We start from the raw sequence: 25,508 nt of genomic DNA, 5'->3' as shown, positions 1-25,508 counted from the left end.
GTGAGCTACCCGTGTTTACTTAAGCACAAGACAGGGTTTATTCTAAAACATTTCTCTCATGCTCAAGTACTCTGACTGAACTTCTGATTTAGACTGGTTTTTATCTTAAATTATGCAACAACATTTAAACAAAGCTTTTTACCAGTTTCAGTGGAATCCACATAACTTTTCAGATCCACCCAGCACAAAAGGAGAGTTAAAAACAAAACCACTGCAATTTCCCAGCGCCCCCCATGAATTTTTATATATATTTTCTAACTCAGCACTTCTTTAGGTGCAAAACCTAACATTCACCTTTGGAAACTCCATGTATCCAAACATTGAGGCAAGATGCGCTGCTTTCTCTTTAATGTTCTTTTTATGGAATTCCCTATTTGCTATGGTCTGAGCTCTTTTCTGCAATAAAAGCCAGGGAAGGAATGCCAAGAAAGGAAAAAGAGAGAGAGAGATTTCGGTTAATGTCATGTACATCATCAGAACATGGCAAGTTTGTAGAAAGACTTTTTGTTGTGTTAATATAATGTAAAGTCAACAGAGAAAAAGCCAGCGTATCCAGGGAAAATACAGTATACAGATTAACATATGCAGCTAAGAGACAGAAAGGAAAATAAATCACTTGTCACCTGTTTCATTTTTTCCTCCAGGTGCTGAAGACGCTCAAGCACTCCAGAAAGTACAAATGCAGCAGAACAGGCAGATGCGAGATTTTCAGAGGTTTCTGACAGACTGGGATGGGTATCTGGTTTTTGTACAGTCTTTGCTCTCCTGGCCATATGATCAGAACCATTCAAAGACTGTTTGGATTCCCTGACCTCGTGTTCACTCCTAGCTACCACCTGAAACTGGGAAACACTCGAAGTGAAAAAAATCTGCTTTCTGCACTACCATGCATTATATGCAGCTTTTAAGGATGCTTCCGAAAGCGCAGCACAGTCATGCACATAACTAGAAACAAAATGTTCTCACATCACTCTTTGCATACTGTCTATGCCTCTCTGATTCTTGTGTACATGCACTGAAATATATCAGTCCTACGTAACTTAGGCAGGTCTTGACATCCTTCTCTAGGTTTGTGTCAGTTTTTACAAATAAGCCCAGAGAGCATCAGTACAGAAGAACATGACACTACATGGCCTTCTAGGGTTTCCAGCACAGGTCTGGGGTGTTTTGGTGTTTGTTCTTTTTTTTTTTTTTTTTTTTTTTTGCATCACATCTGCCTGAAACTTAACTTAGAATCAAATTGTAACAATATCAACAGTGTTTCTTGGCATAATTCTAGATCTAGTTCATAGATCATAATTCATAGATCTAGTCTGACTCAAGTCAAACTGTAATGTATTTCAGATTTGAAGCATTTTTCTGAGGAGTTTAGAATAGGTCTCTGAATTTGAATCTTGATATAAAATAGCTTTTGAAGTAAATTAAACATTTGATCCAGAACAGCTTTATCAAATTCAGGTCTTAAAAATCACCTTCCAGCTGGTCTTTTCATGACAGTTTTCTACTTAATCCTAACTGTCCAATTCAAATAAATACACCAACTTTCCAAATTTCTCAGAATTAAAATTAAAAACCCTAACACAAATCAACTTGCAGTGTGCTTCTGATGTTTCAAGGTAGCGTGCCTGCCTTTAAAGCAATTCTCAACCAGTTTATAAAACTGCATTTTTCATCAAGTTAATCTGCAGATCTCCACACACTATGCAGATCTCATTTCACTGCTGACTGCTCTTGAAATGACACTACAGGATATTTACTTCCATTTAAAAATCTAATGTAAAAAATGCATGTCAATAGTATTTGATATGAGATAGCTTTAATTGCACATACTAAGAGGAAAATTTGGACAATGTATTCAAAAATTTTGCCCCATGTATAAGATGCTGCAAAAGACCTTTCAGCAGAAATTCTTATAACAAGTTCTACTTTAAAAAAAATAAGAAAAACTTGGGCATCAGTATCAGTTTTTCAATGTAGCTTTTATTTTAGATGTTTTTGCCACATTTCTCAAGGTGGAAAACTCCCTTTGCCTTATCATTACAACAGCCCAAAGAGCCAAGTACGTGCACAGACAAATTTTCAGGCACTGCTGCAGTTTTCTCCCATGTTAAATGTAGCCATGTAATTATATTTATACAATTTGGAGTCTAGATGTGGTAACACAGAATGTTTTCACATTACACACCTATGTTTTTAGGGCTTTTTCCACACAATTACTAATTCTTTCAAATAGTTTTCTCATTGGTCAAGCAGGTGTAAAATAACCTTAAACTTTAATGGGGTTTTCACAGTTCTCAGGTAAATATATCTGTTAACTCTGCAGATTAGATTCAAATAGTGTTTTAAATATTTTCTGTAGTTACACAATAAGATTGAGTTCCCAGCGGTGAGAGGAATAGTGTGCTTGTCAGGTGTTACCCATATGAGTTCCTACCTGCCTTTTTGGTTGAGGTGGAAAAAGACTTGGATCCTTAGGTTTAGCAAAGCGAGGATTAACAGGAGGGTCAGAAGAAGGCAGGGCTGGTCTATCTATCAGCTCCTTGTGAAGCATTTTTAAAATTATAAAGACAGAATGGGGAGAAAAAAGGAAAACAGTATATAGGATTCAAAGATCTTCTGAGGCAGAAAGAAAAAAAGCTGCTTTTAAAGACTATGGAGCTTAACAACATGTTTTACAGATTTTGTTACCTACCCATTTCATTAACTACTTCTACCATCAAAGACATACTTAAAATTCAGCACATTCAGTATTCTTTAAGAGAGGTTATGATCAAAACGTAATGCATAAAGGCTTCCTTCAACATGGCCAAGCAAACCTCTGTACACATATTGCAAGCAGAAAGCTCAGGGCACTGACAAGTATCCAGGCAGAGGGCAAACAACAGTAGTTCACAAACTGATAAAGTCACTTAACATCTATAAAGCCTACACTTCTGGAGGACTTACATATCTAAATAAACAAATGGATACAAGCACAAAGAATTAAGAAAGTCACCTCCCTTCACAGAACCTTGACACCTTGCTCATCCTTCCTTCAGCTTTTTTAGGTAACATACCCAAACTCAGCTGACTCAAGCCATCTCACTGGCTAAAGTGTGATTTTGAGCTTATCATGCCTATGTTGACAGCACGGGATTATTTTACAATCACCACTAGTCACACTAAGAACACACCATGAAAACACTGTAGAACATACAAATTATGTCTACTTCAAGAATGGAAATGGCAGCTGGACACATCTTGTAAAAGATTATGTTCCCTTCTTACGCTTTCTAAATTTTCCACAAAGAAAGATTCCACTGGATATGTAGTGTCATATATTCATAGAATATAGGAAAAAGAAGTCCTCCTGCCATACTATATGCAGCCAGCTTAGACTTCCACACAAAGCAAAAATTCTACAGACTGGCTTACAAGAGATTTCTAGACACTGCAATTCCCCTAAGCATCATTAATATAATAGATATTAATACAGTATATTAATATGCATTGGTCAGTCTGTATTAGTCATATTTGTTCGCTAAATATCGAGAGGAATACCTTTAATTTGCATTAAGTATTAAAAAAAGACAACCCACTTCAAATGCCTAACAAGTCCATTTTTTCCCTTGGAAATCTGCATTATGTTCAGAAGGAGGGACTAGAGTTTGATTTCAGGGATTAATTTTATGTTTGTCTATGACCTACCTGCCTCCGAAAAATTGTATTTGGAGCGTTCTCTTCAAACTTTGCCAACAGTTGAGTCGCCATTGATTTAACTTTATTCTGGTTTGTTCCTTCTCTGACATCACTCTGTTCTTTCCCAGTATTTGTCCCTTGGCTTGAAAAGCCTGAAGCCTGCAAGGAAACAAAAACTGTATTTTTCTTGAGCTTGCCTATGACTCTCATGAAGAGAGAAAATCCTTACCAGCAGAGGGTGAAAGGAAATATAGTTTACGGTATATTAAAAATTACACTGTTCAGCATGCAGAAGTCACCAAAAAAATATTTTCTTTGGTCCCAAAGTTCAGTAAAAAGGGAACATTAAGCAGCGCTGGTGATGATAAAGCAGAATCACAAGGTCTAATCACAGGGGAGCAAGGAAACAAGCTGCAACGCAAACTCTTCAAACAAAAACTTGTTTAAACAACTGAGTTGGGGAAAGGAAACAAAATTAAATGAAACCAAACCCCAATACCTTAAATGGTCTTGGGTCAGAAAGAAAACTATTGCAATTGAGGTAACGGTCCCCTCCCTACCAAATGATTTCAATAAATTTAGCTCCTCTTTAGTGCACACTATAGTCAATTCAAGGTTTTAAGGGGAGAGTGAGAGTTTTTTGTTCCCACCAAGCATTAGAGGCCAAGCCCTGCCCTCCCGACTCCTGCTGCTTCCTCAGCTCTGATGCAGCTCAAGGAGCTGGATACGTGTGGACACCACTGAACACCAACCTCCTCAAAGACACCAAAAAGACCTTTTCGACGTCTTTTGTTAGTCTCATTTTCTTCCGTTTTCCCTTCAACCTGAAACGGTAAAGCCAAAACAAGTTCTGTGGGTTACCGCAGCAGTTACCAGATTTACCCAAGCAGGCCCTCCCAGGACATCAACTTTCCTAACCAGGCAAGTGTGATCTGGCCTGTGTTAAACCGGGCAAATGGGTAAGCAGCACCAGCACGTGGGGGTCTTCACTACACTGGCGCACCTCGTTAGCCCCCAGCCCCGGCTCAGCAGGATCATACCTTATGTGAGGAGCCTGGTGGCCCACGAGGCGGTTACCACGTATGTAAAAGCTGCCTGTAACCCCTGACTGGGAGCTCTCGCTGGACCCATGGATGAAAATACACGCTCGTGCACTTTGTGGAACACAGGCCCTACTACAACGCTGGTACTTGCTTTTTCCTCTTTCAGTACTGAATAGTTTATAATCCATAAAGCACTAACACATCCTTGAAGAAAAAGGCATTACAGCAGCAGCTATTCTGTGAATTTTTATCTAGACTACACTGGTTTCCAGATGAGTAACGAAATCCAGAAACCCCTCACTCTTTCACTATAGCCTCATCTCTTTCAACCTAGACATCTTCATGCAGATCATGTGTTCGTGGTGCAGACATATCTCCTTTCTTGGAGCAATTATTGTCTGCCTTAAAGGTCTGTCTCCCTTGCAACATTCATCTCCCTGACTATGGTTTTACGTTACAGTACTTAAGCAACCAAATTGCCTATTTTGTACTGAAGCCATGCACATACTTAATTTACTTCATACTCAGTTTGCACAAACCTGCACAGTAGTCAATGCTTAAAAATTTGTATCAGTTCTTATTAAATTCAGTCTTGAAGATTTGGTACAATGGAGAGAGTTTTTTTGTGTGATAAATGTCATGTTACGTTATACTTTATGAACAGTAAATTACATTCCACTTATTTGCTTTTGCCCACGCTGTAAGTTAGTGATTGTTCAGCCAACTTTAAAAAAAAAAAAAAAGAAAAAAAAAAAGAATAAAGAGAGAAAGATCAAAGAAAACAGGCTTCCTTTTTACATATAGACTGTTTGTAATAAATCATTATGCAGTGAATAGAAGTAATCCCAAACAACTTCTGGGCAAACACCAAAAGAATCAGATGACAGTATTTTGGTTACTTTGTATGCTTTGGTACATTGTCTTTCAAGCACCAGCTCTCAGTAACCTAACTTTTCACTACCTATAGTCATTAGTCTACCAAGGAAGAGTGAACAACATAACAGCACAATGTATTCTGCATAATAATCTGTACCACATAAAAGCAGAATTGCCTAAGTGAATGGAGCAAACAAGATGCTGCTTTTCAAAAAAAAAATCTTACATAAAGAACTTTCATTAACATATTTACAAAGAAGTGAAAGACAAAGCAATTTAATTGCCTAGCAAAATGCCAAGAAAAAAAGACTGTGCCCTTTATTGTGTAAACACCTCCATTCATTTATTAGTCTGGAGCACAGGAAATCTCAGTTCCTCTCCAGCCTGGCTGACACTTGCAGGAGAATGGAAAAAATTATCCAGCCCAGCACAGGCTGCCAGAACAGCCACTGCCACAACAGCACCTGGCCCCCGCGTTCTGGTCTCCCACAGCCTGAACCTGGATAAGGATCCCTCTTCCAGCCGAACAAAAGGACAAACTAGACGATATGGGAAGTTCACTGAGTGACACTCTGTTACCCTGGCTGGTTTTTGACTCTGATATTTGAGTGCTTTCCTACAGTCATACCTTGATAATGCTCTGCACACTTTTTGCAGGGGAAAGAACCATAAAACTGAAGCCACAGTCAAACTCTTAAGCAGTTGCTTTCCAAGGAGCTTCATTTCCCAGCTAGTTTCAGACAGGTCAAGCACTTGCAAGTCTCTGTCCTAACCCAAGTACTGTGTTTCTTGCTTAGCTTCATGCCCCATCCACAACAAGGCTGCAAAAAGCCTCATACAGAATAAGGTTTTGACAGAGCCGCTCCCCAAGCTGATTTGGAAAATATCACTTCCACTTCTCATGTCAAACAAACTCCTGTAGTGTGAAACCAAAGGGGCCCATCAAGCAAATCACTTCATGCTTTCATGTCATGCCAAGAACTATGCCTCCTGTTATGACAGAAGGCTTGTTTCATGATAGGAGGTTAGTCAGAGGGCTGCATGGCTTCGTAATGGAAAGCTCTCCTCACTACTAAAACTCTGTTTACTTCTGCAAATAACCCATGGAAAAACAACAACATTGTGGTGATGAAAAAAGATTTTTCTTCTAAAGAAGTCACCCGCAAGAAAAAGCAATGTTTATTTTGCCTATTTGGTGTCTCACTGCTTGCTTAGCTGGGAAACATGTCACTTGGTTTTGTTTAGATGTGGGTGGCAGGGAAAAGTTATTTTCTAACAAGGATGTATGAGTTACTGGGCAATTATATGTCCACAGGTTTTTGGATGTGTTTGGGGATGGAAAATATTCAAGATGCAAGTCAGTCTAGGAAATATCTGGACATTCTGGAGTAATTCTTCAGATGAAAAATAAAAAAAAAAAAAAAAAAAAAAATCACATTTCTACCAAATCTGAGAAGATAGCAAAAAATTTTAAAAGCAACATATTAAAATACTGAGAAATGCAAGACATACATGTACATCAAAACTTCTACTAAGGATATCTAATTCCAAAAGAAGTAGGAATATGTACTTTTGCAGGCAAAACTTAAGAGTCTTTGCATAGGTGTAAATGAAGCAATGCAGTTAAGCATTAAGGAAGTCTGTTAAAACAAACAAACAAACAAACAAAAACAACAGAGAAAGAACTTGAGAAGCTTTGTAGTGGATATACAGTTTCTGGCTAGCCCATGAAACTCAAAACCTGAAACAGTTTTGCATTAAGCCGTGTTTCAGAAAATGCAGAATTTTATTTTATTTTGGTGGAATACATGCTGCAGTCTAACTTGTACTGGTTAATCTGCAACATTGAACTTGAGACACTGCTGCCTCTAAGGCAGGTTGTGCAGACACTCCCCACTTAAAATGAAGGGAAGCTTGGCTGTGAAAGCAAAGCCCCTCCTCCAGGTGTCTTTTCAGAAGAGGACCAAGTTAATGAATAGGCAGAAGGTGAAATAGTTTATTAGTCAATAATTTCATTAGAGTAACTTTTGAATTAAATCATATAAAACCTTTGAAGTTACAATCCCTTCAGAAGCACAGACAATACTCTCACTGCTCCCAGTCCTATGCCAGGCAGCATTAACTCAGGTCTCCGTAACCCTTCAAGGCCCTGGAGTCTTTAATCACAACGTGTATGGGCATGGATGTGTTTTATACAGGGACATAAACAAAGCATGTCAATAAGTTTTCATTATTGAGAACCAAGAGAGAAAAGTATATGGGTATGACCAAGAGATCATTATCTGAGAGTCATGCTGGTCAGCCTGCCCACTGTTTGTTACCATTGCAAGCTTTACACGTCTGTAATAGTTTCAAAGCTTCCCTCCAGAACCTTGACAGCATCCACAAACTGTTCAAAATCACTGCTTCCATTAAAGGGATCACCAGCACTCCCTCCCAATCAATAAGCATTTTAGCCTACCAGTGATTATTTAAACCAATATATAATATTATGGCTGCATATCTAATTCTAGGACTACAAAACTACAGAACTATTTTTCTTAAAGGTAGAAATACCCCAGAAAAATTCTAGACTTTCCAGTCTCAAAATAAATAACAAAAAAAAAAACAAAACCAAAAAAAACCCACAAAACAAAGGTCCCCAAAATAAAAAACTTAGCACCTAGCATCGCACAAAACCTCCTAAAAACACCTTTTGAAAAATCTCCAAAAATAAAACATAAAAAGACAATACATGTAACTGAGCCAAGATGTAAAATATTTCAAGTTGAAAATGGCAACTTATAAACACACCAAATAAAACACCCTCCTCCTTTTACTTCTACCTGCTCTGAAGATTGACATGGGCAATGGATATGAATTTTCCCAATCACACCCAAATTTTCACTGTGATCTGAAATTCTGCATTTACAGAGAATGCTTAACTGGGACTACTAATGCTTCAGCAATTTAACACTGACAGTGCTTCTGTTTTATCCCTACAAACATACTGGAGTGTGCATGTGTGTGTCAGCTTTGTTTACTGTGAAATCTTACTTAACTTTCTCAATATGTTCAAAAATCTCCTTCTACAAGTCTTCTAATAGTAGGATATACATAAAACCCTTATTTCTGAGCCTGACTGTCTTTTTTCATCTTTTTAAGAAAGAAAGATTTGTAGAGCAAGTCTTCCTTCACAACTTACCTTTGGTACTCGTTTTCTTGGTAAAGTTAAATTGATATAATTATTAAAGATGAAGTTTGATGATTTTGCTGAACAAAGATCATTATTTTCTCCATTTTGCTTGTCATCAGCATCTGTTCAAAAAACAACTGCTTAGGATATTTATTCAGATCTATTCTTTTTAATACTTTGACTAAGCCAGAACTTTCTTACATAAGTGAAATAAAAGTGAAAACATACAATGTAGGGTGGCTTTTTAAAAAAGGAAGAGAACCACCCAGGAATGAACATGCCATATGCAGTCATCCTTACCAGAGAATCACTCTAATGACCTGATACATGAACTTCATGATGTCAAGCAGCAGTTATCCAGCTGCTCCTGTTCTCTGAAACCAGCAAGGACCCACAAAAGCTTAGTCTTTCATCAAGTTTTTCCCCCTTTCCCTTTTTAAGCACAAGGTAACTATTGCAGACAGAATCAAGCATGCTCACATGCCAGAACGGCTCAGCTGGGAAAGGACTCTTGGCTCAAGAGCGGTGCTTGTAAGCAGCCTGGATGAAGTGCTTCCACTCCCCAAACTTGCACAAATTAAGAGCAGCCAGGGTTCACCTTACCTACTGCCTGCAGAGGTGTGCCCCTGAACAGTTCATAAAACTTGGAGAGGTACATGACCATGCTGAGCTTGTCGGGCTCCCCGGCCGACCCCACCTCCTTCCCCGTGGTCACAGGGGGGATCCCAAACTCCTGCTCAGCAACGTCAAATGCCAGCTGGTTGTTTTTGACAACGTCCTCTTCGTTCAGAGCATCAAAGTCGCTGTGGGGACAACACACTGGCATCAGCGGTGGTTTGCTCTCTGCTCCTCCTGGAAACACACAGTGCTCACTTGCCCTTGGAGAGGTGCAGAACAGCACCATGAATGAGGGCACAAGCATTTCACTGGGTCAAAGCTACAGAGCCTACATAATGCCAAAGGTAAGAGTCCCATACAAAGCCTGTTATTACAAATCCTGGCTTTGCCAGAAATGTAATTTAAAAGCTATATCACTGAACTGGATTTTGATGTAGTCCCATGAAAAAGGATTCTCTTACTTATGCAGAAATGCAATTCCTCCTCAGAAGTGCTAAGAAATGTTTTTGCTCTCCAAATACAGCTGTACTACTACAGATTTCACCTGTTAGTAACTGACATTTTAGTTTCAATTAGTTCTATAAATCACAGCCAGAAGGGGTAAATTTAGGCTAGCATTTTAGGAAACAAACATGTTGTATGTGTGCACACACACATGCACAGGCACTACCTTTCTTTCTAAGGTGTTACACACACAGTTTGAGTGAGGACCTCCTGTCCACGCCATAACTGAATTTAGCAGTGCACAGAAGTACATCACACATCTGGAACTGCGTTATCCATTCTCTAATCCATTTTCTATGGGACCTATTCTAAGACTCTGATCTCTTGAAAAGCTTCCAAAATTCATGATTAAAATAAACATGTGAATAAATTACAAAGCTGCAGGCAGGGTAGTTTGTTTCTCCTCATAAGGAATGTGAGGTTTTGATCCCCCAAAGAATTTCTCTCCCCCGAACCCCACCCACCCACTCACCCTATTTCTGGAGCCAGGGGGCTGCAGGCAGCCCTCCACCCCAGCCCTGCCTGCACCTCACAGGCAGCTGCCTCTCTTGCCTGCCCAGCTTTCATCTGGTCAAGTCCTTCAGCAGTCCCATTTAATACAAAAAGCCAACAAGATCTGAACACAATGTTAATTAAACAGCAGGAGGTCTGTTAGCTCAGGAAGATAAATCTATCAACTTTCTAGAGACAGCAATGCTTAAGAGACATGCTTTCCACAGACAGCAAAGGTTACTTTGCCTTCTACACTCTCTTTCTCTCCCTCATACCCACAAAACCATCCATTATTCCCTTTTGGTTTTTTTTCGAAACTAACCCAAGGCAAAAAAAAGTATCTTATTCTTTCAATCTGGCAAACTCTTCCTCTGCAAAGCTGTACAAACAAGCACCCTGGGTATCACTCCTATTTTTTGCAACTTATCACACCTCATAAGGGAGCTCAATCATTTCTTTCATTTATCCACAATAAAGAGAAGCTGACAATAATTCATATGTGACTCCTAAGTCTGTGTAGGAAGGCAAGAGAATGCATCCACTGCATTTTGGAGACTGGTGAGAGGACAGATGAGTCACTACTGCATCAAGCATCTCCCACTGCAGTCTCCTGGAGAAACTGGCTGCGCCTGGCTGGGACAGGTGTATTTTACGCTGCGTTAAAAGCTGGCTGGCTGGCCAAGCCCAAAGAGAGGTAGTAAATGGAGTAAAAACCAGCTGGCAGCCGGTCACAAGTGGTGATCCCCAGAGCTCAGTACTGGGGCCAGTCCTGTTTAATATCTTTATTGATGATCTGGATGAGGGGATTGAGTGCACTCTCAGTAAGTTTGCAGAGGATGCCAATCTGGGCGGGAGTGTTGATGTGCTGGAGGGCAGGAAGGCTCTGCAGAGGGATCTGGACAGGCTGGACCAATGGGGTGAGGCCAGTTGTGTGAGGTTCAACAAGGAGAAGTGCCAGATCCTGCCCTTGGGTCACACCAGCCCCACGCAGCGCTACAGGCTGGGGGCAGAGTAGCTGGAAAGCTGCCCAGAGGTAAAGGACCTGGGGCTGCTGCTTGATGGCTGGCTGACCATGACCAGCAGTGTGCCCAGGTGGCCAACAGCATCCTGGCTTGTATATGAAACAGCGTGGCCAGCAGGACAAGGGCAGTGATCATCCCCCTGTACTCAGCACTGGTGAGGCCACACCTCAAATCCTGTGTTCAGTTTTGGGCCTTTCACTTCAAGGGGACATAGAGGTCCTGGAGCGTGTCCAGAGAAGGGCAGTGAGGCTGGTGAAGGGTCTGAAGCACAGCTCTTACAAGGAGTGGCTGAGGGAACTGAGGGTGTTCAGCCTGGAGAGGAGACTCAGGGGGGACCTTATCGCTCCCTATAACTCCCTGACAGGGGCTGTAGGCGGGTGGGGGTCGGTCTCTTCTCCCAGGTAACAAGCAACAGGACAAGACGAAACAGCTTCAGTCTATACCAGGGAAGCATCAGGCTGGATATTAGGAAAAATGTCCTCACTGAAAGTGTGGTGAAGCACTGGAACAGGCTGCCCAGGGAGGTGGTGGAATTGCCATCCCTGGAGGTGTTTAAAAAACATGTAGATACGGTGCTTGGCAACATGCTTTAGTGGCAGACTTGGCTGTCCTGGGTTACCCGTTGGACTTGAGGATCTTAATGATCTTTTCCAACCTAAATGAGCCTATGACTCTAAGTAGGCCCAGCAATTGCCATTTCCTTATGCCTGTTTCCTGACACACTGATCCTCTGATATCTAGCCAAGGAACCTCACAAATCAGGTCTTGTAGGGTTAAAGACCCCAGAAACACTATCAAAAGGGGAATGCTGGCTTACATTCAATCCCTAAAGCAGTTAATTTTCAAGAGCCACCCCTTGTTGCAAAGCCCATGTGCAAGGGCACTGTGCTCTTCTGGACAATGAGTTGTGCAAAACCACCATCTCCTGTGCACCTCCATGGCCCAGCATTTCCCTACATGACTGTCACAGCAACCACTACAACACACAGAAGATGGCTCATTTAAGGCTCATCCAGGTATTTCTGTAACTCAGGACTGTGCCATTATGGCTGTGGTTTTAAACATACACTAAAAACCTGTCTCCAGGGACTTGGGAATGTAACTCTCACATTCTTCAAGCACTGCAATTTTTGTTTTAAATAGCTATATGACTCCCACAAACATGATCATAAGTCATAAGGTTCAAAGCCTTCCTAGCTCTTTGAAAGCATATATATTTCATTTTAAATGGCATGCAAGGACATAAAGAAAAAACAAAGCAAAACCAACCCCACCCTCTCCATCCCCCAAACCTGGCAATGGTGTGCACCTCCATGTAAAAACCAGCAATAGAAGGGGACTGTAGAGTATCAGCGTTGTGCTAGTTGGTCTTACACTATACTTTGGTAAATGCTTAATATATCCAACACTCAACAAGATCTACAGATGCCACTTACATGAGGTCAGGTCTGAAGCGATGGATAATTGCACACAACGCAAGGCCACTTTTCCAGGAGGTAGTCAGGTCTGTGACGTTAACGTTACGGTACCCTTCTGTCTGTTTCTGACACCAGGTCAAAAGCTTGTTAGGTCGAATATCTGACTCTGCAGTTACAGTGGAGAGCAAGCATTTCAGTCAGTTTTCATATGTTCAGAAAAGACCAAACATTAAGCCACAGCAAACATGAGATGTCGCATACCATGCCTTGAGAGATTCACTGATCTTCTAATGGAGCTTACTCTTTCAAGAGGACATTGTTGTAACTCATTGGTAACGTACAACTGTCTCACCTACAAGTAAGAGCAATTAGCAGCATAATGTTAGAATTGCTTGGAGATTTAAAAAAAAAAAAAAAGTTCTATTTTTAGGTTAACTTTACCAACAGCTGGTTCTAAATTAAGGAGTGTCCTGCAGATTTTGCTTATGCACTACTTGCAGCCCTATTTCTCCTGGACAAAAAAGAAGAAAGAACTGTGATTTCACAAGCAAGCCTTATAAGTACTAACCTGGTGAGGTCGAACACAGCTTGAGTTCAAGTTTGGATATCTTGTTCCTGGGTCAATTGTATACTGGTCAAAATTCTTGTTAATATTTTCAGGGGTAGTCTGAGGCAAGAGTCGATAAATGCTCTCTCTTATAGAGAAAAAAAAAAGATACAAGAGAGATTGATTAAAGTAAATATTTATTATAAAAAGAGTTTGGAGGATTTTGCAGCTGCCTCCACCTTATTTTGATTCTGCCAGGACAAGTGTTATGCAGTAAATGCATAATGCAGCCATTTCTTATCGCCACTCAGCAAAAGAAGGATGCCAGACAGAAAAAGGACAACAAAAAGACTGACTCTTAGAAGTTATGTCCATATTTTCCTGAGGCAGGAAGTGAGCAAGAAAAAGAAGGGGGGAAGAAGAAAGAAAAAAAAAAAAAGGAGGTTACATCATTCAGTCATCTGGTTTTGCTTTAACATCCACCCAAAGAGTAACTTCTTTACCACATAACAGCACTAAATCCTGTCATTCTGCAATTCCTATAACCACCACAGCCTTTTTTATTATGCTGTTCAATTTTCCATTTGGGAATATGCTGTGTTTGAGTCATACCACAGGCTTCTATCTTAAAACTTCTGAAAGCACTGTACTGAGTAATCCTTCTACTTGCATTACCACAGCCATGACTATTTCTATTATATATCTGCCCCGAAACAGTCTGGGCAGCTGTAGCAGAGCAGGGGTAATTGCCATCAGGACCAAAGTCAGCAACTTCAACCATAAGACCATGGTGACACCAGGATTGCTGGTGTATTTAACAACAGATTTTTTGCTCTGGTCAAAGAGAGTTACATACAGAAGCTTATGATGCAGCATTATAGCAATTCTCCTTTGCTACACATTTATCAGTCTCAATGATGAGGGCATCATCATTTACTAAGCTAAAATGCAGTGTTAAAAATCAGGTATCAACTATGAAAGCTGTTAGTGCTAAAGTATTTATTTAGACTTGTTTCAGGATTTGGCTTTAAAGCAACTAGAAACTATGGAGAAGACAAAAGCAGCACTCACCGTTCAGCAAGAATTTCTAACGGGGGTTTTCCTTGAGCCCAGCTCCGCACCATCCATGCAGTATCAAAAGCAGCTAAGAAGCCTCTTGCACAGCCAGTACCCATTGGCCAGAAGGGCTGTAAAGAAGCATTTACATTGTAATTCCTTGTATTTCTTAAGGTCTTATTACAAAAGTAACTTGCAATGTGAATTTGGAGTCCAGAGTTCCATACTGACTTAGCAAAGTAGCCCAGAAAGAGTTAAAAAACACAGTCAACTCTAGCAGTTTTCAGACGTTTCTGTCCTCCAGCTCTTAGGTAATGAAAAAGACTGGTTTCACTTTTTCTCTTTTTAACTTCTACATTTGAAAGTAAATTTCTTAACCTCAAAAGTTAAAATCTGAGAAAAAAAAAAAAAAGACTCAATACTCAAGAATTTGTCAAGCAAAAAAAGGGACAAAAGATGCCTTTCTCTCATCTCCTAATTTTGCTTTGGATTGATCTTTTCAAACACTTCAGGCTGTCAGCGTGAGGTTAGAAAAAAAAAAAAAACAACCCTACCAAATTTGTTGCCACATACATTTTTCACTTCAGAAAGAGAAAATATTAAGGCAAAGAGACTGCAATAAAAATGTGGACCAAGTTTTTCTCTATAATGGAAAAATTATGCCATGCACCCAAGCTGAGGACACAGCTCGGTTTTCAGACAGAAATACAACTTGCATCAAGCAAAACAGGATCTCAGCCAGAGACTGCCAGCCAAGCGCTAGTTATGACATGAACTATGGCACACACCAAAAAAAAGGAGAGAGAGGGAAAAAAAATATTCTAAAGAGGGTACCATTGTTTCAGGACATTTAAGAGAGGATGGTTTGTTTTGGTGGGTAGACTGAACGTCTGGATTAAGAAAAAAATAAAGACAGACTCCTTGAAAGACATTCCAAGATATACCTCAAGCAAACTATCTCCAACAAGTGCCACCAGGAGCTGATGTCTGTGCCTCTCTCTCACTAGTGCAGCATTTTCAGATGCATACATGGAAGTGAAATCAAACATTGCTACGTCTGGTTGCCCATAGTGGTTAATTGCAAAATCCAAGGAAGGCAGCTGGTAATTGGTGGCAAAGTCAGCAGCTTCTCTGGCGTAGGACAGCAAATTGCTCTGGTTCACGTTTTCCCCACAGAGGAGAAACTCAGTATCAATATAGTCCTGCAAGGAGAGAAGCATGTAGGATTATATAGTGCCAACTATCCTCTCTGGATTGGAAGGTTGCAGTTCCATAGCATGAGTGGCAACCACATATCTCACAGCATAATGAACCACATGAGACTTGTCACCTCCTCCAGAAAGTTAATACACAAATGTAGATTACTGTACCATCCCAAAACAGGAACCCTCTATGCCAACACTAAATAAGCAGCTTTATTTACAATAGAGTATTATAGTGCCTCCCAGTTCCTCAGTTATGTGTTATTTGCATAACATTACTTCCCTCCCATCAAAAGATGTTATCAACATCACTGTAATGATTTTTTGTATGTGTGGACCCCACATCTGAAACCACACGAGAGCACAAATACCAACATACTGATGATATAACTTGCAGGTCTCAGCCTGAAGGTTTAACTCAACATCTCAATAACAACACATTCAAACTGGGGTCATAGAAGCTTTTCTATTGTTCTGGTTTGGGCTTTTTTTGGCCGGTGTGGTGAAGAACCCTGCCTTTACAGGTCACCCTACTTAAAGCCAGTGAAGAGGCAGTATCTATTTACAGCTTAAGCATGGATGAGACCCCTAATCACAGGGATGATTCCACAGAAATGCTGTTAGCCCAGCTGTTTTAAACTTTTATTCGACTCAGACATGAGCAGGTCAGAAAAACAGCTCTGACAGGCCACAGCTGCAGCTGCTTTTCTCCAAACTGCTCACCCACTTCTTGGGACTGCCCCCACCTACAAACACCAGCTCCTCAAGTCCAGCTGCTCTGCCCTGGGAGCCCATCCTCCAAAAGGGCAGCAAACTGCGGCACTGAGCTTAGTGGTCCCATCAGAAAGCCAAAAAGCCATCTAATAGCTCCTCAAAAGTACTTCCTTAGGGAAATTATACTTGACTGTTTTGGCACTGCCTTACTTCATACAGAAAACCTGACCTTTCTTGGGTTTCCAGGAAGAGAAATTTAAAACAGTGCCAAAATACTTTCTAGAAACAAATAAAAAAAAAAATAATACCCCTACACCTTGCAGAAGGAGGAAAAAACCAAAAAAATCAAAGAAAACAAAGTAATACTAATTAAAAAAAGGCCTCAAAGTCCCAAGTACCTTTAAAGTTCAGGCCACCATGTTTATAGCCACCTTCTACCATGTTTCACCCACTTTAGAGAATTTGCAATTTAGCCTAAGGTAGGTTTTAATGCTTCCTTATTTGCCTGATAAAACTGGACATAGCTGTGCTAAGTTCAACTTTAGATAAATGAGGTTTTTATTTTCTGGTGTAATGACCACACCATGTACTGCTAAGGTGAGTCAAGATCCCATTTCAGCCAGTTTCATAACCACAAATTTAGGAAGTATTGTTTTCAGTTCTCTGCAGAAACTTTGTGCTGACTGGAGAAAAAACCAAAACAACAAAAAAAAACTCAGAATAAGATCTAAGTGATCTGAGCCTTAATGAAGTGGTCTAGTAAGTCTATAAACACCCTCTATAACATGCAACAACATTTATGCAGATGTTCACACTTATTCTGTGCCAAGTAAATAAAATAGGGGTTTAGCCAGCATTTTTACATACATTAATAATCACTCCTTTGTCCAGAAGACTCTGCTTTTTTGCTGTCATCACAAAATAATGAGTGCTATCTTTATAGTAAACAATATTCTCCAGGTCAATTCCTGAAAAGAGATAATACATTTGTTACTAAGTACAGCCCATTGCCTGTATCATTTACTAACAACATGTGATTGATCCCCACAGGTGCATTTTCTTCTTGGTACAAATTCACTTTCCCAGCTGGGATGAAGCATTAGTGGACAATATGCTATAAAACCAAACAAAAGAAGAGACTGGCATTACCCCACCAGAGTTTGCCTCAGCATAATTTAAAATTATTTAGCACCCTTTTAAGGAACAGCTAGTTAAGGACAGCCTTAATCTTCCAAGGTAGAAAAGGGGAACCAAGGGAACAAAGTGCTTTTTAGGTTGCTAGGGCTCTGGCATTGACTCTAACCAGGAGTTGTGGTTGATATTATAATAATAAAAATAAGTTAAAAAAATAAAAGAAACTCAGCTGTAAATCAAGAACGGAATTGCTTGTACTGACAGTGGATGCAACTATTCTGAAACCTCTTTCCATAAAAATGTATTTCACAGTTTATATTTTAAGTATTTGAGGCAGATTTCCTGTCTAATTCTTTTCAGTTTATCAGATCTACATATCAAAAAGCAAGAATAAAGTCCTCCCAGAAGGGCAGAGCCTTTTTCACAGTGTAAGCTGTTCAGTATGTGAATGGATACAAACAAATCAAACCATGTCTTAAGGGAAATCTCTGGGCACTGAGAACACTTCTAAATTAGTTCAACATAGCAGACATTTTTACAGTTAGGAAAAAATTAAACATTATAACAAGTCATGATGTGGCAGTGTCCAAGCTAAAAAAAAATAATAATCCCACTGTACCATAAATGGACACCTCCATCTGCAAGACTCTTGACATCAACAGCATTTAATCACTTGGGGTTTTTATACAGTATGTTTAAATCAATGTTAATAGGAATAGGAAGGTGGTCTAGCACATAAAGAGTTCCTCTACTACCTCTTATATTTGGTTGTGGAAAAAAAAATGAGGATGCACCCACCCGTTTCTTCTTTAAGATCCTGGAAGAACTTCTGATTGAAGATGAAAGCAACACCACTAATTTCTTCTACCTTGGCTTCTGCAGTTGTATTTCTGTTTATAAAATTGGCAGTGATAGCTATAGCCAGCTTTCCACGAAACTCCTTCCTCCTGAAACCTGTCAAGCAAAGTAAAACATTAAGAACACTGGAAACTTCATGATGGACTTTCAGGGAGGGTCAGCTCAAGGCAGCTCAGTATTACATTTCAAACAACAAACCATCAGCAGATTCCATCATTCCTCCAATGCAAAGAGTCATTTCTCCCCAGTTCCAGCTGCAAAACTGGAGCTGTACTGCATTCAAGATGAAGTCTCATTAAAAAAAAAAAAAAAAAAAAGTCTGGAGGGGAACTATGGAAGGCTGTTGAGCATGGAAAGAAGTTAAGGACAAATGATGACTGAAGAAAATCAGATTGGAAATAAAGCAGATCAAATTTAATGGAGGAAAACATTTTTAACAGGCTAAATAGCAAGTAAGAATTTTGTTCTATAGGTGGTAAACAAAAAAATATGCAAGAGATCAGCAGACAAAAGCAGCAGAGAAAGATCTGAAAAATAGAAACCCCTATAACAGTGCTTAGGTGCAGACACTACCAGCTAATGAGGTTCTTCAAAGACATTAGAGGCTGAAAAATATTCAAGGGCTTAACTGTTTCTACTTCCAAAGTGAGACTGACCGCAAAGTTACTTGCTCTCTCGCTCCACCCTAGCTTCCTCTTTACACAAAAAAAAGCCCGCTAAGCCACAATCTTGCAATCACACTTTTTTTTTTTCCCTCTTTGCCTTCTCTTTAAGTAAATTCTGAAGTAGGACAGAGGGTCTTTAGAGTATTTTTAGCCAATTACAGATGATCTTTCATAGAATACCTGTATTTTCTAAGAAATAAATCACCTATGAATTTTTGTCTCTGTGCTTCTTGATATGCTCTTGTTACTTCATTGGGATAGATCTAATACAACAACACCAGCTTCTGTATGTTAACAATCTTCAGTGCACCAAATATTCCCTTAGATCCTGGTACGACAATAACCATTAACTTCCCAGTAGAGTCTGCAGCTGAGGTAAGAATAATTTTGCTTTGCTGATACCTGATTATTTAAAGTCTTTTATGGGAGATAGGTGGAAAATAGCGTGAGGAATTTTCTAATAGAACATTATAAGGAATTAACTTTAAGCATATTGTGGCTGGCAGATACAAGAATAAACAGACAAACTATGAAGCAAATAATAAAAAAGGAAACGGTGTACTTAGTGAACTGAAACTAACACAGATATAATTAAAGCTACAAGGGGAATATATAATTAACACGTTTGTTCACGTGGTACAGGAGCAGCTTAGCTAGTGTCTTGCTAAGAGCGAGCTCAGGTGGTCTGAATTCTCCACAGTGACTCAAGTTCATGAAGCATTCCTGTCCTCTTCCCCCACACCTTGGAGTTACTTACTATCTTTTGGTATCCAAAAGTAACTGGTTCTAAAGTTAAGTCACCTCTATAAAGGAGCGATACCTCTGATGCCTTCATTAAATACCTGGCAGTCACATTTTAGTCATTATTTCAAACACAATAGTGCACATTTATGGCACAATAGCAAAGACTATGCAATTCCTGACACGTATCTTGTCAGCCTCCTTAAAGTTAAATCGTCATAGCATTACTTAACCTTGAAGCAAGCCCAACGGCATCATGATGCATTTTATAGGTAACGCAGATACACAGTGTATCTGCAGTATATCAGTAATTATATTAAATGTCTTTATTTTGAGCTACAAATTCACAACAAAAGCAGAAGATAACAGAATAAATAGTTCCCACACAGACTTCGGTAGATTGCTTTGTGTTCTCCTTTGACTTTCAGGCCTTCCAATATACTCTAAAGACCATTAATAAGGATAAAAGCAGGTATTCACCTACCTTCTAACGTGTTCCTGCGGCCATCTGCACCAATAATAACATCAAACTCATACTCTGACAAAGGGTGATCCATGGGGAGAAATTCAGCCCTCCAACCAATCTCTAAGAACGCAAAGAAGAATATTTATTCATTCTTCAGTCATACAATGGAGATGTGATTTCAGAGTCTGAAGAAAGGGCAATAAGATAAATGGTCCGTTTCTCATTCAAAGAGCTGAATTCTGCTTTGGTCTGATGGAGGGAAGTTCTGCTGCAGTCCAAGCTACATTCAGGCTGTATTACAGGGTGTCAGGCTTGTAAACTGACAATAAAAGAAATGGAAGGCTTCATTTGGATCACCTAATGCACTAAGCTTCCACTCAGACCCATATCACAAGAATACACTTAAGCACTTCATTCTCATAGAAATAGCCCCACAGTTACTTTATCAGGACAGTACATATATGCAGTTACAGCAAGGAAGGGCTACGTATTAAAAGAAGAAACATAGCATTTCATCGTCAATACTTTTAATTGTCTTCTAAACAGAAATTAAATGGAAGCATACTCACAAAGCTCAATTAGATCTTTGCGTTAACACAATGCTAAATGAGATCTTTGCATTAACACAAAGATGGTTATGTGAAAATGTTTTTATTGTCCATATAAAAATTAGATATGCTTAAACTACTTAAAACTATATTTATCCTACTGACACTATATGACCCTTTCAAGAGATAGCCCAGCATTTTAGTCACAGTAAAATTTTAAAATACTCTATCTGCTGCTACACCCTAAGTGCTAATCTTAGAAAAAGAAACAGAAAAAAAGAATGACAAATCTTTCTCTATTTTGTTTAAAAATCCTGCATAAGATGGCTGATAAGATTCTGTGTGCCAGTGGGAGTTATATCAAATGTGAATGCAAAATGAGGCCCAGAAAGCTTAATCCATCCTCAATATTTATATTATCAATCAAAAATTGTTTTTGCAAGAAGATACCAAAAAGCCACACCAGACTCCCTACAAAGCCTCAAACGCATGCCAGAAGGCATAGCGCAAAACCTCAACATCTCAGACTGGGTCGTATTTTAAGAATTATCAGTGCTCTGTCACAATGATACTTATCATCCTTACGACTGCATGTAGCAAACCTAGCTGAGTAAGAAGGGCAAAACCTCCCATTTCTTTCACCAAAATTCAACTACCCTGAATGATTTCATATAATGTCTGTCATGAAAAGAAGTTACTGTGAACAGAACTACTTTATGATAAACAATACTTTGGTTTTCTTGGTCTTCAGGAGGTTCCAGGACTTTCGTGAATTCTAGATTCACATGGATTTCAACTCCTAGTATAAGTGCAACTTTGAAGAGGATAAGTTGAAGCTGTCGAATACCTGTAGACAACAAGAAACAAAGTTGCATTTAATATGCAAGTAATCACAGCTGCTACTGGCATGCCACCGAACTGATATTCGTTGTCAACATAAGCATGCAGCATTATTTCTCATAGTGTGACAAATGCAAATGTAGCAGCCACCACAGGATGTTGTTCTCTTCCATCTCATTTTCCTCTTGCAGCACAGTCTCATAGGTAATGAAACTAATTTTAGTGGGTTTCTTAGAATATTTTTTTGGAGTTTTCCTTCTTAATGATATTTAAAGGATCTGCTACCAATATATTGACCATATTAGGATGGAAAATTTTAGAGCGTATTGCCCTGTAAAATAGCCCATTTTTGTATATTTTCTCATTAGATTAAGGGTTGCGTCTACCTTCAACATACCAGAATCAATATCAATATCCTTCATACTCTGTAATAAAAACTTACTGTTTAACAAAACCAGACCAAGAGAAAAGCTGCTCCATAAGACTGTCATTTGTTCAATTGTCATTTTGGATAAATGAGAGCATTTTTCTTCATCTGTGTGTGTGTGTGTGCATGCACTTGTGCATGCCAAACAAAGTCTCCACTAATCTTCTGACCTCAGCACACCTCTTATCTGAACAGTGCCCATGCCTTGAGATACTTACTGATGTGATCAATAGATCCTGCACAGAATTTTCCATAAAATTTCTTTGCTCCCAGTCCCCGGAGGTCGTGAATTGTAAAAGGCCAGAGATGCAATACATTGTTTCTTGAAAAAGTGTCCCGCTTCTCCACGACAACGACTTTGGCTCCCAAGAAAGCAAGTTCTATGGCAGTCCGCAAGCCACATGGGCCACCTCCAATAATTAAACACTAGCAGAGAAAAGAAGGAGTCTTACATGGAGTTTTGTTTTGACTTCCACACGGTTTCCAACTTACTCTATTAGTACGACCTGATAGTCAGACAGACTTACTCTACTGAGAGTGTGTTCATCTACTTAAATCAATAAACATTCAGATTTTTTCACATGTGGTGTTCAGTCAATTTATACAAGAGGACCATCTGCTTCGTGCAGACATAAAAGCATCTGACAAAAAGCTGTAATAGAAGAAACAGCAAAAAGCCAAACACTTTTGAGCATCTCCTTGTACCTAATTCACACTTTGTGTTTCAAAAGCACTCGCAGTAAGCAGGATTACAGCTACATAAAAGGGAGGGGAAAGGAAGTAAGTGGTCTTGGTGTAGGCTTTTTTTTGTTTTAAAGGGGAAATCGGTGCACAGTGTTAGACAAATCTATGACAAGCCAGTAGCTTTACAGTATTAGCTATTCTCTCTCTCAGGCAAGGGCTTTTCCTGAATATAGCAGCCTAGTTTACCTACTGCTGTAAAGCTGGGCATGTCAAGAGCAGTCAACAGGCCTGTCGGGCTTCACCAGAGCCAGGGAACTTAGCTTTCCTATTCCATGTCACCCAGTGATCAACATTCTCGCCTTCAGGTCAATCACATTTAAATTTGGGTATCCTCAGGGGAATGGCTTCAGAAATTATTACAGAGAATTCTCCCCCAAATTTTAGTTGACAGCTGTAAGTTTTCACAGACTAATGAGCAAAGGATTTCCAGGAAGCAAACTCATTAAAACCTAAACATATCTAATGCTTATGTTTTCCTGACTGCTTACTAAAAACTAATTAGAAACAGTCTTATAGCTGGACAACATTGCTGTTCTGCACCTCCCCCAGGCACCCCCCATGGCCCCGAGACCCCAAAACCCCACACAGATTCACAAACTCTATGCCATCGGTTCAAGCACCGGGCTGGGGCAGGGAGAAACGAGGTGGCCTGAGCCGAGGGGAGAGCTGCCAGGCTGAGCTGCGCCGCGTTGCAAATCCAAACCCATTATCTCACACACCAGACATGCTCCTGTGCGTCCCGCACACATAGCCAGACAGTGATTACAGTTTCAAAGCAAGAACGGACTCTATCTGGAGGCTCGTTGGATACGAGTCTGGTTCCCATTACATTTCAATTTCATAAAATAGAGTCATTTATTCTGGTTTGTTCGTCATTTGTTTACAAATTTAACAACTTAAGCAAAAATTATCTGGTGCTGACTTTTGCCCATGACTTTTTTGTCCGACCCAACTGTAAAAGTGCAAAAAAAATTTTTTAATTTAATAAATAATTCCAAGAAATCCCACTGAAAGAAAAGTTCCTGTGAGGTGCTTTTGCTTTAGGCAAGTGTTCTGTTCACCAGAGATCTTAAATAAGTTAAAGTTAGGCTGTTGCATTAGCCACTTGGCTTTATTCCTCTTAAAAGAACATATTTAATTCATAATTTGAGAAGAACTCTCCTCTCTGCATGCTAAGTATTAAGAAAACCTCAACAGATGTAATTATATAAAAGAAGAAAATGGAGTGCAGATGTTATCCTGACTGAAGAGGATCACTGGTGGAGTCTGGGTCAGCTCTTTCCTTACACATGGTTGTTGTGATTAACATGGGAGCTCTGAGCTCTGACAACTATGTGACTGCCTTCACAGCTACACAGTTTTCCAGCAACGTTTAGCAAGCAGAAATATTTTACAAATAAAGACCATACATGGTTTGATAAGGTGAGGTTGTTTTTTTTGGCTAACAAACTGTAATGTATATAAATACAGGCAACTTTTTTTTAAAAAAAGCAGTCTTTTGAGATTAGTCATAGTAGATCCTGCCAAGTAATAAAACCCACACAGAAAATGCTGTTAGTTCCTCCTGGTGCTCTGCAACACAGTATGTTACCATTCTAAGGAGGATTATTCCCTTTCCCCTCCTCCTACCACCACTGACAAAATATCTTCCTAATTGCCCAGAGACACTGAAAATGGTTGTATATTTGTCATCATACACGCTTACTGTCCATAAACACCCTTATCTACGTCTCAGAGCTATTTGTTCTTTGATTTAATAAGGATACTTCCTGCTGGTGTAGAGCTTACTTTTGACACTTTGTCAGCTTTTTTGAAACTTTTGGGGTCAAAACCAGCACAAAACCCTTGCAAAGGCCATTCTTACTGTGTTTGTGTTCCTACCTTTATTAAGTAAGCGAAGCAAGCATACCACTGTCTTGTTCCTGCCCTTCCTCCCCAGCTCTCTACTTGCAAAGTCACAGGAAAAACCTTCTTGTAGTCAGTCAGCCTAGAACAAACCTTGAATGGCTTTCTGTTTTCACTTCCTGCTACCTGGCTCATCAGGGCCTGCTTCTGAAATTAATTCCTTGCAATTTAACAGCGATCACAACAACTGACAGTAGGTAGGGAAGTCTCCAACATCCTGAAATGTAACAAACAGGGCTGGACAAATGCCAAGAGCTCTTGACATCCACATGGCCATTCACAGCTCAACTGCCTTTTAATGATGCCAAATCATCTCCTAAAAAGGTAAAGGGTAACTTGACTTTTCAAAGCATCTTCCGCAAATTATTCAAAGTAACAGTTGCTGAAGAGGACTGTCAAGGAGCTTTTGCATTTCTTGTTCAGGCTGGAAATGAAGGGAGAAGGACTTGTATAGATTACAGGGCAGCTTATCCAAGAATAAGATCATGACTAGACTTCTGTGATCTGCCTGAAAATCAGTATCCCACTGGATATTACAGTACCACATTGGATGTTTTACTACTGACAGTATACCACATCAGTGCAAGATAGCCATAATGAGAGAAGGCAATTTTCTTAGTCAAAACCTCATAGTATAAAGGGCTGATTTTCTGCCTGCAGATGTATGTAAATAGTTCCTGTCAAATGAGAAGCTTCATTAAATTTAATACACTCCCCAAGAACAGCACCTGTGTTACAAGACAGGAGCAAGCAGAAGTACAGAAAGAATAAATGAGGATGGAGAAAACAACAGTTTTGCATTCATGCGGCAGATTAAAGCACGTGGTTTTAAAAT

The 25,508-nt window shown here is 39.7% G+C and overlaps 1 protein-coding gene across 3 annotated transcripts in view; it reads right to left on the bottom strand.

Moving 5' to 3' along the window:
* Positions 1 to 25,508, bottom strand: part of LOC119154594 (F-actin-monooxygenase MICAL2-like) — a 132,687-nt gene that overhangs the window by 65,924 nt on the left and 41,255 nt on the right. For 2 of the 3 annotated variants that reach the window (XM_037402360.1, XM_037402358.1), the window contains exons 3-18: positions 22,243 to 22,450; positions 21,488 to 21,604; positions 20,228 to 20,329; positions 18,278 to 18,433; positions 17,213 to 17,313; positions 15,374 to 15,631; positions 14,445 to 14,560; positions 13,395 to 13,521; positions 13,088 to 13,178; positions 12,845 to 12,992; positions 9,376 to 9,575; positions 8,782 to 8,894; positions 4,431 to 4,502; positions 3,688 to 3,837; positions 2,435 to 2,539; positions 295 to 396 (exon numbers count right to left, since the gene is read on the bottom strand). In XM_037402360.1, the coding sequence (XP_037258257.1) occupies positions 295 to 396; positions 2,435 to 2,539; positions 3,688 to 3,837; positions 4,431 to 4,502; positions 8,782 to 8,894; positions 9,376 to 9,575; positions 12,845 to 12,992; positions 13,088 to 13,178; positions 13,395 to 13,521; positions 14,445 to 14,560; positions 15,374 to 15,631; positions 17,213 to 17,313; positions 18,278 to 18,433; positions 20,228 to 20,329; positions 21,488 to 21,604; positions 22,243 to 22,450 (2,166 nt within the window). The remainder of the gene's footprint in view (positions 1 to 294; positions 397 to 2,434; positions 2,540 to 3,687; positions 3,838 to 4,430; positions 4,503 to 8,781; positions 8,895 to 9,375; positions 9,576 to 12,844; positions 12,993 to 13,087; positions 13,179 to 13,394; positions 13,522 to 14,444; positions 14,561 to 15,373; positions 15,632 to 17,212; positions 17,314 to 18,277; positions 18,434 to 20,227; positions 20,330 to 21,487; positions 21,605 to 22,242; positions 22,451 to 25,508) is intronic. The other variant, XM_037402359.1, reaches the window with a different exon arrangement.

This window comes from Falco rusticolus, chromosome 10 (genome assembly GCF_015220075.1).
Source record: "Falco rusticolus isolate bFalRus1 chromosome 10, bFalRus1.pri, whole genome shotgun sequence".
NCBI classification, from domain to species: domain Eukaryota; kingdom Metazoa; phylum Chordata; class Aves; order Falconiformes; family Falconidae; genus Falco; species Falco rusticolus.
This window is presented reverse-complemented; position numbering and strand designations above follow the sequence as displayed.